The sequence below is a fragment of the Vanacampus margaritifer genome, chromosome 11 (assembly GCF_051991255.1).
Source record: "Vanacampus margaritifer isolate UIUO_Vmar chromosome 11, RoL_Vmar_1.0, whole genome shotgun sequence".
NCBI lineage: Eukaryota > Metazoa > Chordata > Actinopteri > Syngnathiformes > Syngnathidae > Vanacampus > Vanacampus margaritifer.
Genome location: NC_135442.1, coordinates 13,941,008 through 13,955,943, shown reverse-complemented (window position 1 = coordinate 13,955,943; position 14,936 = coordinate 13,941,008). Strand labels below are relative to the sequence as shown.

The window sequence follows — 14,936 nt, the reverse complement described above, 5'->3', positions numbered from 1 at the left end:
AATTTCCTATTCCTCGACTGGATCATTGTCTGCACTTATGTGAAGTGGGAACTCTAATTCCTTCTGAGCAATGTAATTAAATGTTACATAGAGTTGAATTGGCCTGGGATTACTCTTCTCATATTGATTAACCACCAAATTTCGCCACAGATGAACCCTCTTCTAGTCTTTGCTTTTGCTGTAGTTTTGATTTACAACAGATATTTTTAACTCATTCACTGCCATTTTGTTTTGATTGTAATTAATAGCATGACTTCAATAGTTAACTCATGATTAATCACAACTTTTATATTTGTTCTAAATGTACAGTAAAAAAATTGTTTCTAGGTTTTCATACTTTTGTTAACAAAATTGGAAAAAATGTTCAACTAATAGAAATAGCTAAAATGAATTTTTGACGTCTAAAGCCGTCAATGGCAGTGAATGAATTAAAAATATCTTCTGTAAATCAAAACAACAGCAATTCCTAGGACAATTAATTTGTTTAGTTTTTGTTTTAATTGTAATTAATAACATGACTTCAATAGTTAACTCATGATTAATAACAAATTTTATATTTGTTCTAAATGTACAGTAAAAAAAAATTGTTTCTAGGTTTTCATACTCTTGTTAACTATTGAAGTCATGCAATTAATTACAATTAAGACTAAAACTAAACTAATTCATTGTAATTAATTACATGACTTCAATAGTTACCGCACGATTAATCACAAATTTTATATCTGGTCTAAATGAACAATATTTTTTTTCCCCTAGATTTTCATACTCTTGTTTTGACGTCTCTAGCCGTCAATGGCAGTGAATGAGTTAATGCGTTTATTTTTATTGTTTGACAGTTGCATGGCACATATTTGATTTATATCAGATTTGAAGCCTCATTTGACGAGGTCAGATTTTGATTTTAAGATACCGTGACGCGTATCCCAAGTTGTGCCACTTGAGAGGAAAAAATCTGAATCACGTCACTTGAACCATGCGGTTCAACTAAACTTTTTTTTTATGCTTGCCTGACAGTTGAGAATGTTAAAAAATGTTTTATACAGTAAATATCACCCATACAGTTAATATGGGATTTTTGAATCTTGAATAAAATAATTCACCTCTCATGATTTGACAGCAAACTCGTTAAGAGTGAATCCACGCCGCCTTTGAGAGCTGCATCACAAATTCTGCCTTGATGACTACACATAATGCGCAGGGAATAAAAATATATTGCACTATATTGTATTCATTGACAATTTTAGAAACGTTCCTGCGGCTGTTGGAATCTAAGCCAAACGTGAACTTTCATCTTTGGTTTACAAAGTGTGACTAACCTGCTTGGTTTTCATGCTTCCGATGCGCTTTAATACTTCCTAAAATCCAAGCCATGGCACGCACGCACACACACACACAAATTGAACATTTCATCTGGATGCCACACTGCCTACGCTGATCCTATTTGAGCTCTAGTAGGAAGCACAGGGTTGCAATTCAGTAGGAGTTTGAGGATGTGGATGTAGTGTACAATTTCACCCCCACTTAGTTACTGTTGCTATGTCCGACAGGCTTTCCACATGACCTTTCTGCACACCCTGAAGAAATATTTCAAGAATATAGAGAAAGAGAAAGGAGGTTTCAGAAGAGTGCCTTCAAAGTGACAGTAGTAAGTCCACGTACATAAAGATGGCTGCACTTGCACAAGGAGCAACAGTGCTTTTGTAGTAAGAGTATCCAACTCTTGAGTAGTCACTGATAACAAGCACCGATACCACTAGTACTTTTGATACATACATTTTTTTTTACTTTGTAGAAAGACTTAAATATCCCAATATAAAACAAATCCTTAAAATTGCATGAAATTATTGGCTTCTTTTTTTTTATTATACTTTTAATTTGTCATTTCTAGTTCCTGCTCATCAAATGGCCATCAGAGGGTAGCTGATTCTGGTATCGGCCGCCGCTGCAATTATCGATACCTTGAAATATGGTCGGGTATCACTGCTAGCCCATCCCTACTATTACTACTATTACAATCATTCAAAAGCAAAAATATAAGCACAGGTGAGCAGACTCGTCAAAAATTTGACCCAAAAAAATTAAATTGAAAAGAGCAGAATTCATAGTCGTCCAGGTCCGGAAGCAAAAGAGCAGCCCAAGACCATCACACCACAATTTTGGACTGTTCTTATGATGCTCTTTTTCTGAAATGCTGTTAAATTCTCGCCAGATGTTTTAGATTTTATTTTTGAGCAATTTGTACAACACACAACAATCCGGGTAAAGTATAAACATACGACCTTAACCCTATAAACAATACCCCCACAGCAAGAAAAAGAAAAAGAAAAGAAAAGAAAAAAAAAGTCCACCTTTGATAATGATATGAGACAACAAGTCAGTCGTTTGAAGTAGTTATCCCATAATATGGTCTATATATGGTAGCCAAACTCATTTGCCCCAGATGTGACGAAAACACAAACCCTCCCAAATTTCAACTTTCATCTTGTCAGTCCATGCAATATAATTAAAAAAATCATCATTCAATATATTTTTTTGTTTGTTTTGTTGCAAAAGTAAGACAAGTTCTGTTTGGTGAGCAACATTGTGGGGGGCGATTATGAATGGCCTTTTTCCATCCAAAACGTTGACTTTCTGTTTTTTAAGCCATTCAAAAATTGGCTCGCTGCTGTGTTTTGTATGTATATGTCCTGCTGCAGAACCAAAGTGTGCTTCAGCTTGAGGTCACAGGTCACTTCCACCATGTCCTATTCGTCCCCTTAACGCCTTACCTATTAAAACTATATATATATATAAAATTCAACCCGCCAAAGTGGATGGGCAGTGCTACCTGCCGATACTGAAATTCACTCCAATTTAAGGTTGGAAGGTGATAATATCAAGCAGAGCAAAACAATAAAGAAAACCTTCTTTTTTGTATTCAATGAAGCGCTGCTTGGAAAATCTCTGACCTCTCTTCTTTCTGCTCTCTGATTGGTCAGTCTGCATTTTTGGTGGGGATTGATTCTGGCAGTCTTGAGTGTGAAAGTTGTTCTAAAAGCACTCACACTGACATCCAAGCATCACTCAGCAGGCCTCCTGGCATTGTGACAGCGCGTCGGCATAAAGATTTCATGGAGCAGTAGGGGACGCCGTCTGCGAGCTTTTAAATGTTTAAACGTTGCTATTTCTTCTTGCTATGGCAGGAAGTGAGCGTTTTCCTGCCCCCGATCCCTTCCGTGTCGCTGGTCCACTTCCTGTTGGTCTTCACCGCAACAATCCCCTCGAGGCATCCACGCATTGATGTCCATGTGATGTAAGATTTACATGAAAGTTGCTCATGCGAGCAGCGAACACAAACTGGATTTGCATTTGTCTGTCATTTCTGGTCATTTGCATTTTGTTTGGTTTGTATAAAAGCCTTTGCTGTGGAGCTATTTCTCTTGCTGCTCCTGAATGATAATAATAATAATAATAATAATAATAATAATAATAATGATAATAATAATAATAAATTAATTAGGTGCTGTTAGGAGATCAAGGTAATTCTTTATTTTCAAGGAGACATTTATGTCTCGTTGTTTTATTCTAATGTATTATCAAACATTTCAAATAGAAAGCATGTGAGATCTGTTTTTAATAAATACAACAAATACATTGCAGATATGAAATTACTGCAAAAACAATTAAAGCAAAAATAAAGGGGCATTTAAAATTAATAGATTATGAAATTAAAATTGAAAAGGTTTACATAAAATAGAGGAATACAAATAATTTGATCTGCACATAAAATTTCAAGGAAATTATATATATATATATATATATATATATATGCAGTATAATCTGATTAAAATTAAGATGAAAAAATATGTTTTTTAAATGCTATTTAAAAAATAAATGAAATAAAATAAAATGGGTAAGTGAATTTGAAAAGAGAATACAATTTTAAATTAATTAAATACACTAAAATAATATGAATTAAATTTAATCAAATGTGTAGAAATAAATAAAATACAATTCTGGATATTTAAAAATAAATGAAATAAAATAAAATATTACTTAGATGAAACTGAAATAAATTATATATATATATATATATATATATATATCAATGAATAACATATTACGTAAAATTTTAAAAACTAAATACAATCAAGAAATGAAAGAAAATAATATATTTACTTGTAAATTAGGGTTTGGGGTTTTTGTTTTGTTTTTTTACGAGGATGGGTGGGGCAGTATCTGGTGCTGCTCCACAGCCCATTTCAAACCTGGAAACAATTTAACTGATGCACATCGACCAATAGATGGCAGTGAGGCCCCATTTTAGATATGTGTGATGAGCAGAGTCAGTGAGTCCACTAAATGGCTGAATTTTGTGCAACCTACTTTTGTTCTACAGTACTGCCGAACTTAAAAGAACGGAAAAAGGCAGAATCAAACTCTTCTTTTTTCCTGGTGAAAGGAGATACAGTTTATTCTTTCATTTATAGATTCAGTGTATGTAATCAGTAAACTAACACAATATCCTGTCAGTCTTGACAATGCCAAAATGCTTTAAAATGGCTGTCAGTGAATGAAAATATACAGATTCTCACCTCAGTTTTTTTTCTTGTAGGAAAGAATAAGAATCTGTCCAAGACCATAAAGTGGAAGTAGTACAAGTATAAGGCTAATATATTATAGTTTATATTACAAGTTTACTCAATGATTTCCATTCCTTCAATCCAAGTCTAAGCAGGAACTGACTCACGATGGAGCACGCCAACGTGTGACCAAAGATGGAGGCCAAGCTAACTTTCATCTTTTCATCCTGGCGTCTTAATAAAACAGCAGCCCTGACAGAGATTCCATTTGACAGCCGCCGCCCACTCGCACACACTCGCTGTCGTTTTCTCACACTTCTTTTCACACTTCTCGGCCCCTCTCTGACAGATCGCTTTCTGCGCACGCACACGCACACAGCGGAATTAAAATGGGATGTAAGAGCCCCCGTTAAACATCCAACAGGAAGACTTGTCAGCGCAAAACTCGCTCAAATAATTCACTGGCTTTCAAAGCAGTCCAGTTAACGCATGCACAGATAGACCCCTGCTGGTCCTCGAGCACTTGCCCTTTTTGCCCTGGATGAGAAATGTGTCCTTTCTGCTGGAGCCCAACTTTTTCTTCATTCATCTCTCTCTCTCTCTCTAAGACCTTCTTTGTCATTAATTCCCTCCTAAGTGTTTTGATATCTGACATTTGAGTATTTAGCACGTGTGTGTGTGTTTGAGACAGGAAAACTGCACAACAAGAGGCCATTGCATGTCAAAACTTTAATAGACAGGGACAACAATAACAAAGGAAAACAATAACATAGAGTAGAACTCAAAATCAAATGCAATATTAACTCTACTGTTGTTCATATAGTTCATGCAAAATGAATAAAGGCACTTTTACTTCATAAGGCCACCAACACTCAGTGCAATGTCTCCCTCTCGTGGCCATGTACCAGTAGTACAACATTCATCTCATAGTGGTCTGCTAAGGCAATATCTTGTATACTGTATATACTCATGGGAAACGCTCGTTAAGCAGTAAAATATGCAACATATTGATGTCAACATACTAAGTGCACATAAAAGGCATCTCAGCTTGGTGTGAAAGACCTACTGCATGTTGCACACATTGTACACAGTTCAATAATTATATTTAAAAGTAAATAAACAGTGGGAAATGTGGGCGTTATTTTGTGTTATTTTGAGAAATTACAAGAATTTGTTGATTTATAATGTGATTATTGTGTTATTTTAAAATCAACAATTGGAATTTGTGGGCATTATTGACATCATTATTTTAAGATAAACAAATAATTTTGGGGGAATTTGGTGGATTTATTCATGCAGTTCTTATGTTACTTTAAAATGAATTATTGTTTAAAAAAAAAAATTAAAAACTATGAAGTTATACTCTAAAATGGGAATTTTGTTGACTTCATGTAATTATTTCATTGCCGCATTTATTTATGTTTTTAAGACACAAAAAAAAGAAGCTTGAATTAAAAAAAATATACAACTTGCCTTTTTTCAAATGAGGATGTGAGATTTGTGAAAATATAAATGTTGAAATTAATACAAAGATCCTTCAGTGTTTGCAGACACCCGTTCATTTGTTTCTTAGTTCACACGCAAACAAAAGTGAAAGAGAGTAACTATAACACATTTACACACAAACACATATAGCTTTGTAAAACACAGTATATGAACATATTACCGAGAAAAATAAAGGTTCTGTTTGTGGAAAAATAGATCAAATGCAGTGGGAATATTTGTTAGTTTGCCAAAATAAGTGAGAGAGCATAATTGTAATACTGGCGCCTTCACTCCTCACAGAAATAGCAAATAATCAAACTATCTTCATAAAAAAAGGTATTTGAACCCTGTGTTGGCAGAAACTGGCCTTGAGCCACAATTGTGTCTGGGGTCCAGCAAAGATTAGGACAAAAGTCTGCTTTAGATTTTGGTCTTTAGGAAAATACCAGCGTGGGCTAAACAACAGTCCAGTGCATTGAACAATAAATGAATAAACATCATTGCACAAATCAGATCATGAAGGACTGAGTCGGTTTGTAGGTCTTGATCTGCGAAAAACACACAGAAAAACAATTAGTTGTTTGAATTAGCCTGAGCCATTGATTAGCACCAACACATTAATCTTATAAAGCCTGAATCATGAAATATAAGAGAGAGAATTCTGATTCTTTGTAAATAGAGTATTTACTGGTCCTTTTCAACAAACAAACATTCTTTTTTTTAAAACAACTTCCACATATGACTTTTGATTTGTGTCATATTTGCTACATTCGGTCACAATGTTTTAAATTTGTGCATTTATAACTGTCAAAAATATCATAGTAAACCGACTTATCAAATATATTAGTATTTCCCAAAATCAGAAAGAACATTTCCTACAATTAATAAATATAGGTGTCTCTCCTTTCTCAAGGTCGCTGGAAAAGCCGGGTGATACTGCCCTCTAACGGATGATCCGTGCAAAGCATGTGTCAGATAATATAAATCGGGATTTTAATGAGGAGGGGAAAATATTATATTCATGAAATACAGGGCTCAAAATGTCTTGTATTTAATATCAACACAAACACACTCACATTGTGGATGGGTGGAGGTGGAGGAGGGTTGTACGACTTGGCGCTGGAAGATAAACTGTACAAGTTGCTTAAATGTTCAGAAGTGTTTGAGAAAAACAAAAGACTAGCAACTCACCTTTTTGATTTCTTCTCTTCTGGTTGAAGGGAGAAAAAATGGGAGATGGTCAGACATTTGGTTGTTACAGATGCGTGGAACTGCCAATGTTTGAACGTATTTAAATAGATTCAAACCAATCGAACGTATTTGCAAATACATTTGACTGTACTTGCAAATAATATGTTTAAACGTATTGGCAAATACGTTCAAATGTACTTTTAGGCTCAATCTTAAAAATAGAAATCTTGCAGACATATTAATAAATCATAAGAAACAAGAATAAACAATGTTTATTATAGCCAATGTAGGTAAATGCTAAAAAAAACTTTTTTTTTTACTTGCACAAAAAATGCAAAGTTTTTAGCAGTTAAGCCTACAAGTACATTTGAATGTATTTGCAAATATTTTCAAACATAATTTCCAATCACAAATGCTTATTTCACATTACCAGTTCCACATTTCTGGACATTGTCACAAATGACCTTGAATAAATTCCCAATATATCGCTATAGTCTTTTGTACATTTCATATGCTTGATGTAAAGTTCATACACGGGGAGTGCGCTATGAGATTACTCACTCTTGCAGAATCCTCGACGTCGGCACACGCACACACAGATGCAGCAGAGGAGCGTGAGGATCACGAAACCCGAAGCGCCAGCGATAAAGATGGAGATATCCACTGGATCTGCTACATAAATAAATAAATAAATAAATAAATAAATAAATAAATAAATAAATAAATAAATAAAATGAATCTCTCTTGTGAGTACACATGGAAAGGTAAGGGGAAAAATCCTCAACTTACAGTCAATAACTTTTAGCTGTTGTGCCACGCAGCTCTTGGGCGCCCCCACACTGTTGGAGGACTCGCAGCGATACATCCCGGAATCCACTTTGGAAATGCTTGCAAACTTCTGCTCCGGGTGAAGAGTAAAAGAGAGAAGAAGAGCAACAGCTGCACATGTGTTCCTTCTGGAGTCCATACGAGAGCACAAGTGTGTGCTTTGTGCTCGGCGCGCCATGTGTCACACAGCGGGAGCTCACTGACCAGCGTGCCTCTGCGCGTGTCCATGCTGTACGGCACATCGGACGAGACCTTCAGTGCCATGTTGTCTTTGTACCAACTGTACGTGGCCGGGGGCACGCTCTGCTTGTCTTTGCACAGGAGCTCCAGGTCGGAGCCCACAAATACCGAGTGGGGCACCTCGCAAGACGGGATGTGGGGCGGCACTGAGGACACAAACAGAATACTGTAAACACTGATATTTACATAACAGCTCAAAACAGTAATAGTGGCGCAATTCTACAACAACTCCCTGGCCCACATCTTGTGCTTCTAATTAGATTTTCCAGGAAGCACCTGTTTAAAAATAGACTTTGAAAATACATGTACAATATGCTTGTTTGTTTTTAACTCTGCTTCAAATGAATGTAACTATACTGCTAATAGCATATTGCTAACTAGCTATGACGCCCATGTGCAAAAGTTCTCTAAGCAGGACTCTATTTGTTTACAGAGTAAACTAGCGACTAACGCTAACATTTCCTGTCACCTTGCTGCTATGTTCTATGTGAGAACTTAATACGTCTTCATATTGTACAGAAGAATAAAAAAGAATAAAAATGCATCTAGCTTTTTACTAGCTATCAGAAACCCACCCAAAATGGGTCCACATCCAACTTTTGGGTCCACGACCTACATGTTGAGAATCTCTGGCGAAATAAGAGGATGTGGAAGTGACACAGACTTAGCAAAGCTACTGCTCAACAAGCTCAACTCTTTTTGTTTTTTAATTTTTTGTACATTCCAAAAAAATTAAACTTTCTAAGAAGTCATGCTACAAACTTAGCATCCATGGCTAGGGTGACCAGACGTCTCACTTTTACGGGACAGTCCCAGACTTTTGAGCCTTGTGTCCCATTGTGACGGATTTCGCCAGCCACATTGTCTTGTCTCGTTTTGCACAGGTCACATCCTGGCATCCTGGTTTTGGGCCACCAGTATGTCAATCACACAGTTGTCATAGTGATTTATGCTATAAGCCAATTCAAAAAGAATTTAACTGTTAAATTCCTTCCTATTTACTTTCTCAATCACGTTTGCGTCTTTTTCATCATATTGGAAAAACGACTGTACTTCCTGCATCTGTGTATAAGAATGATGGGAAATATAGTCCTGCAAGTCAGACCCAACGTAAGCTGAGCTTTTTTGGCGGCATATTTCCAGTGTCACAATGCAGGACCGGCGCAAGGTACATGGCACAGCCATCTTAATAGCTGCCAGGACTGAGCAAAAAACGGTGGAGAATGCATTGATTGTTAAGCGCTGTTGAACTGTCAACCAAGATAGCATTTACAGTAGTATTAGCTAGAGCATTTCCGCAACCACCGGTCACCAGTGACTAGCGATTAAATTTGTTATAAATAGTTCCTGGTGAGAATTCATTGTATATTTCATTTTCAGCGAATTTGTAATGTCACGGTTTTTAATTTTGAAAATTTGGTCACTCTAGCCATGGCTAACATTAGCTTGTTAATAGTGCTAATGGCAGCTTTGTAATGCTAGCTCTGCTATTTTTTTAAGCGTTCTTAACTATTCTAATGCTAGGTTCCAATCTTGTGAGCAGTTTCAATATTGCAAACTACCTCAGTCACATGAAACACATGATTCAAATATTATAAAGATTCTAATCAAATATGAAAATATATCAACGCAGTCTATAAAATATAAAAATACATATTGAAAATAAATATATAAAAAATATCTATTGAAAATAAATATGAAATAATTCAAAGTGAATAATGAATTAAAATATGACTATTAATACTAAATACTAAATAAAAATGTGACTCAAATTCTACAAATAATATAATATAATATCAATAATTAAAGATATATAGTAATTGACATTGATGCAGGTATTGGAAAATAATGTAATTTTTTTTTTAATATGTTGGTGTTCTTGCTTGTAAAAATGCATCATACTGAGAGCTGTTTCTAATATTTTTATGTCCTTTTTTTTGGGCTGGCTGAGAGGGCCAAAATAATAATGAACTATAACCCTAATGTTTAATCCATCCTGTCTAACAGTATCAATTAAAACCCAGCATGAATCCATGGTGAAGATGGATTTTCTTTCAACGCAGCTTGTGCAGTGTATTGTGCAAGTGTACCGAATAGTGTGGCTCACGGACGCATACCGTGTACATCGAGGGTGACGGTGGCCTCTCCGAAGCTGACATGGTCGTCGCCGGCGGTCACCTCACAGCGATATTCCCCGGAGTCTTTCTGTGTCACCGAGTGGATGGTCAGAGCGGCTCCCTCCATCTTGGCCCGGCCTGCGTACGAGCCTGCGGTGATGGGAAAAAAGAAATCGTTGTGTGTAATGCCAGACTATATGGAGAGAGGTCATCACCCACTGGTAAATTTGTTATTAAAGTAGACAAAGGTCACAGCTTTTCCTTTCTTCTTCCACTCGATTCGAGGGTTCTGGTCCTTCTCGGTGCGGAAGTCGCAGGACAGAACAGCATCTGGAAGGACAGGACAGGCTTATGTACAGCTACATTCTGCCTTTGGAGGTAGCATGAGTTTTCCAACCGCTTTTGTTAAAGAATGACAATATAGATTTTCTAAAAAGATGTTTTGAAAAAAAAAAAAGTTGGAGATGAAGCACACTTACCTGTATGTTCATGGACCTCCACTTTGGTTTTAGAAGAGCTCACTGTCACTGACATACTGACAGGACCTGAAAAAAGTAAAATTAACAATGTTTTGAAAAGGCAACAAATTCCACGATTTTTGCTTTAGCAATCCATTCGTTTCCTGTAGCACCAGTTGATATGTGTCCAGCCAATCACAGGGCACACAGAAACAAACAACCCTTCAGTAGCACATACTGAATATTTCTACATTATGGCACAAAATTCAAATTTGTTCGTTTCTGCACGCTTTTGCCTTTCAAAGGCCGTTGATAAACTGCATAGATGTCAAATTTAAAAACACGTCAGAGATTAATGTTGATCTTTGATTTTGGTGACATAACAGCAAACTAGTTGAGTGTCAATCAACAGCGCCTCTGTCTGCTGGTTGCAGTTGTGTAATGCATGCCCCGTCGATTGTGAAGGTTTAAGGCACTAATCTAAAATCAGTTTTCACACTAGTGACAGAATTCATCGTTTGTTATCCATTATGATAAAGCTAGGAAAAAAGTCAACCAATTCGGTTGTGTCGACCACAAAAATTGGTCAACACAAAAATGCATGCCTCAAAATAATTGTTAATAAACGGGAAGCAAAGCAGGATTGTTCATTTCAAGATTGGTTGGTGACAGTCCGACTCCTATGGTGTTTGCGTGTCGCTTTGAAATGCCGGGACGGACAAAAGCCTTGTAGAATTTAATTTAATTTATTTTATATTTCATCATGTTACCATTAACACACAATTTGTAAGGGAATTTCCAGTTTGTGTGTGTGTGAATGTGTGTGTGTGCGGTGTCTGGTGGTACCAGGAGCGCTGCTGTTTTGGAATGTAAAAGTGATGGACGACTTTCAGAAGGGGCGGATTCAACCCGATACTGATAACCTCTTTTCTTCAGTGCTCGCTCACACACAAGAAGACAGAGAAGAATGAAGAATGAAGCAGAATTGGCTGAAAGTATTTTAAGGTTTTCTACTTTAATGTCAAAATGGACGGTACACTACAGTAAGTGAGTAAAGATACACCTGCACCATTTTTAACAAGATCCAATGCAAAACCTGAGACGAGGAATCGATCTATATGTTTATCATTGTGGTTGTGGACAAAACTCATTTTGCTTACACAAGAGGGTCAGAATACTAAAAACACTTCACAATATTTTTAAAAAACAGTTTTATGTTTAAAAAAAAAAACTCAGATAGTATGAACCAAAACTGGGTCATCTATTTTGGGAAATTATTGGATTTTATCAGGCGGTTTTTATTTTACATTCAAGGGTTAAATCTGAGTTTTAAGGCTAAGCCTGAAGTTCTGGTTTAAGTTTGGAGTGCTAGGGTTAGAAATGAGAAACGTCTTCTCACAAATGCAATGGTAGACTACACATGAAATTCTGCCTCACAAGAATGCTCCGAATATTTGGACTACTTCTGCTAAACAGATCATGAAAAGCAATCGTATGAAACGAGCCAACTTCAAAAGGGAGTTTCGTCCTGATAAAGTGCGCTCAACGGGGGACCATAAAGACCACGTGACTGTCTCTCATCAGCCGTGCACATCTCGGCTTCAAGCAGCATCACAAAGTCGGTTTAGTGTAAACGCAACCGCTCCCTGCCTGCCTCTCAATAATCTCCACGCCTGTCACAAAAGTGAAATAAGAGTTTTTTGAAAAAAAGAAAAAAAAAGGTCATTTGTCAATTTTGGGTCTTACAGTTAAAACTGTAGTTATAACAACAAAACATGACCCCAGACAAACTGTTAAGCCCCCCCCCCCCCCACAAAAAAATTAATTCATAGAAATGAAAATATTTAGAACTTTAATGTATTAAAGATTTTAAACTCATGATTAAAGTTGCAAAACATAGCACGCAATTTGTATATTTTATTTTGCCTGATGACCGTTTATTTGTTTTGTTTTTTACATCCGAAATGAATATCACAATCACTATCACAACTAAACAAACACTGCGATACTATAACGCATGGCATCTGCAGATGTTGCACATGCAATTTCAGATTAAATGAACAGAGCGACATGCAAACAAATGTATTTTTTTCTAACACTCACAGTGTATGCAGAGTAGAAATAAGAGCTTGAACATCATCGTAGTCATCGTCGTCCTCCGCCACGCGTGGGTTCTCGTAGCGTGCTCAATGTGTAGAAGTGTGTGTGGACCTTCTTAAGTTTCACACAGGAAAAAAAAAAGGCGCGAGCGAGGGTCGTGGAGCAAATGACGACACGTGACCGTGACGACACTTGTTTTTCTTCATCATCATCATCATCAAAAGTGGCAGGAGACACATGTGCCCCCCAAACCCAAATTAATGACAAATCATGAATGGATTGAGTCCATTATTACTCATTATTTTCGATCATGATTATTATTTAGACCTACTTTATTTACTTTTTCTTTTAGTTTAATTACAAACTTAGCTTGTAGAAGACTGTGACGTCATGCATGCTGTGATCATGGAGGCTGAATCGCTGTAGTTGAAGCTTTGTTGGTTTGTTTTGATTGTATTATTGATAATTGTATTATTGTTAATGTTTTATGTTATGTGTTCTGTAAAGTGCTTTGTGACAGCTGCTTGAAAGTAGTAGTAGCAGTAGCAGGTTTACAGTAACAGAATGTCATGATGGGAAAACGTCTTAATATTGTAAGAATATAGTTGTATGGCGGTAATGTAGTAATTTTACAATTAAAAAAAGTAAGATTTTATGTGAATAATGTTGTAATTTTACAAGAAAAAGAGTAAATATTTTATGACAGTAGAGTTACAGTTTTATGAAAATGCTGCTGTAATTTTATGATTAAAAACTCAGAAAAGTAAAGCTTTTACAACAAAAAGGCCAAAAAAGTTAAATTCATAATATTCCATATCACCCTCAAACTATGAAGAATGGATGAGAATAAATTCAGATAAATAAAACAACATATTTCTTGCGTGGTGATGGATGGATGGATGGATGGATATATAATTATTAACCTAAGAATTTAGATACATTAAACAAATCATTTATGCACAAGTTAAATAGCAGGGGACCCAGCATTGACCCCTGAGGGACACCACAAACAACTGCAAGTACTGTATATCAGATTGATGTATAGACAGACGGACGGACGGACGGATAGATAGATAGATAGATAGCATGTACAGTATCGCTGCATGAGAAAATAAAATCTGCGGTGGGCCAGTTGGTCGTGCTGAGGACTCGTGGTGTCATCGCCATGATTTGATTCAGCAGAAGGAGCAGAGAAGAAGAAGCAGCTGCAGATTGAGCTCCAAGCGTGTCCTTGCGTATTGGGTTTCCCTCCCGCATGGCACACACAAGCGCCCATTGTCGCCCGTGCTGTTCGCCTGTGCCACATGCTTACATTTGGGCCATATGCACGCAAGCACGCACGCACGCACGCACACACACACGCACACACACACACACAAAGTGGATACGAACACAGCAGATCTTCGCCACGGCACCTGTTCAACACTGTCAGCTGTCGTCCTGTGACACACACACACACAAGCACACGCTTATAACATGACACTTTGCACAGGCGTGTTGCACACTCTCACATATAATAAATCCCCTTGTAAGCGAATCATCAGGTCAACACATTAGGTACAGCTGCACAATTGAACGACCTACAAGAGTGGAGACTGGAGAGGCGTTCCTAATAGTTTGGTTGCCTTATTTAGCAACGTGAGAAAGGGGTTAAAGCATCACGCAGTCAAAGTACAAGTAAACTAGATGTGTCAGTGGTGGGGGTCAGAACCAGTAAGGCCTTCTGTGCCTGCCAAAACATTTTCAAAAGCACTGGCCTACATTTTTACACCTAAATTCCAAGCCACACTGAGTTTTATAGTAGTCAAACATATCATCACATTTTGAAATCAAAATCCATCCATCCATCCATTTTCTTGACCGCTTTTCCTCACAAGGGTCGCGGGGGTGCTGGAGCCTATCCCAGCTGGCTTCGGGCAGTAGGCAGGGTACACCCTGAGCTGGTTGCCAGCCAA

The 14,936-nt window shown here is 37.0% G+C and overlaps 1 protein-coding gene across 2 annotated transcripts; it reads right to left on the bottom strand.

Annotated features, from left to right (window-relative positions):
* Positions 1–5,904: 5,904 nt before the first annotated feature.
* On the bottom strand, positions 5,905–13,067 carry jam2b (junctional adhesion molecule 2b). Of its 2 annotated transcripts, none has more exons than XM_077580293.1 (10): positions 12,985–13,067; positions 10,903–10,968; positions 10,643–10,753; positions 10,424–10,573; positions 8,271–8,452; positions 8,028–8,136; positions 7,800–7,910; positions 7,239–7,257; positions 7,124–7,166; positions 5,905–6,595 (listed from the first exon to the last, which is right to left on the bottom strand). In XM_077580293.1, exons 1-10 carry the CDS (start codon positions 13,028–13,030, stop codon positions 6,557–6,559), a joined length of 876 nt encoding a protein of 291 aa, XP_077436419.1. In that variant the 5' UTR covers positions 13,031–13,067; the 3' UTR covers positions 5,905–6,556. The 2 variants fall into 2 exon arrangements, with proteins under 2 accessions (XP_077436419.1, XP_077436421.1); XM_077580295.1 differs by having other exon boundaries at positions 7,239–7,254.
* Between the last annotated feature and the right edge of the window lie 1,869 nt (positions 13,068–14,936).

Excerpts from the sequence above, each read along its gene's own strand:
- jam2b (XM_077580293.1), bottom strand. The coding sequence starts at position 13,030 with ATGACTACGATGATGTTCAAGCTCTTATTTCTACTCTGCATACACT. Across the intron at positions 10,754-10,902 it reads GGAGGTCCATGAACATACAG|ATGCTGTTCTGTCCTGCGAC; the intron begins GTAAGTGTGCTT and ends CTGTCCTTCCAG. Across the intron at positions 8,453-10,423 it reads CGTCACCCTCGATGTACACG|TGCCGCCCCACATCCCGTCT; the intron begins GTATGCGTCCGT and ends TTGTGTCCTCAG.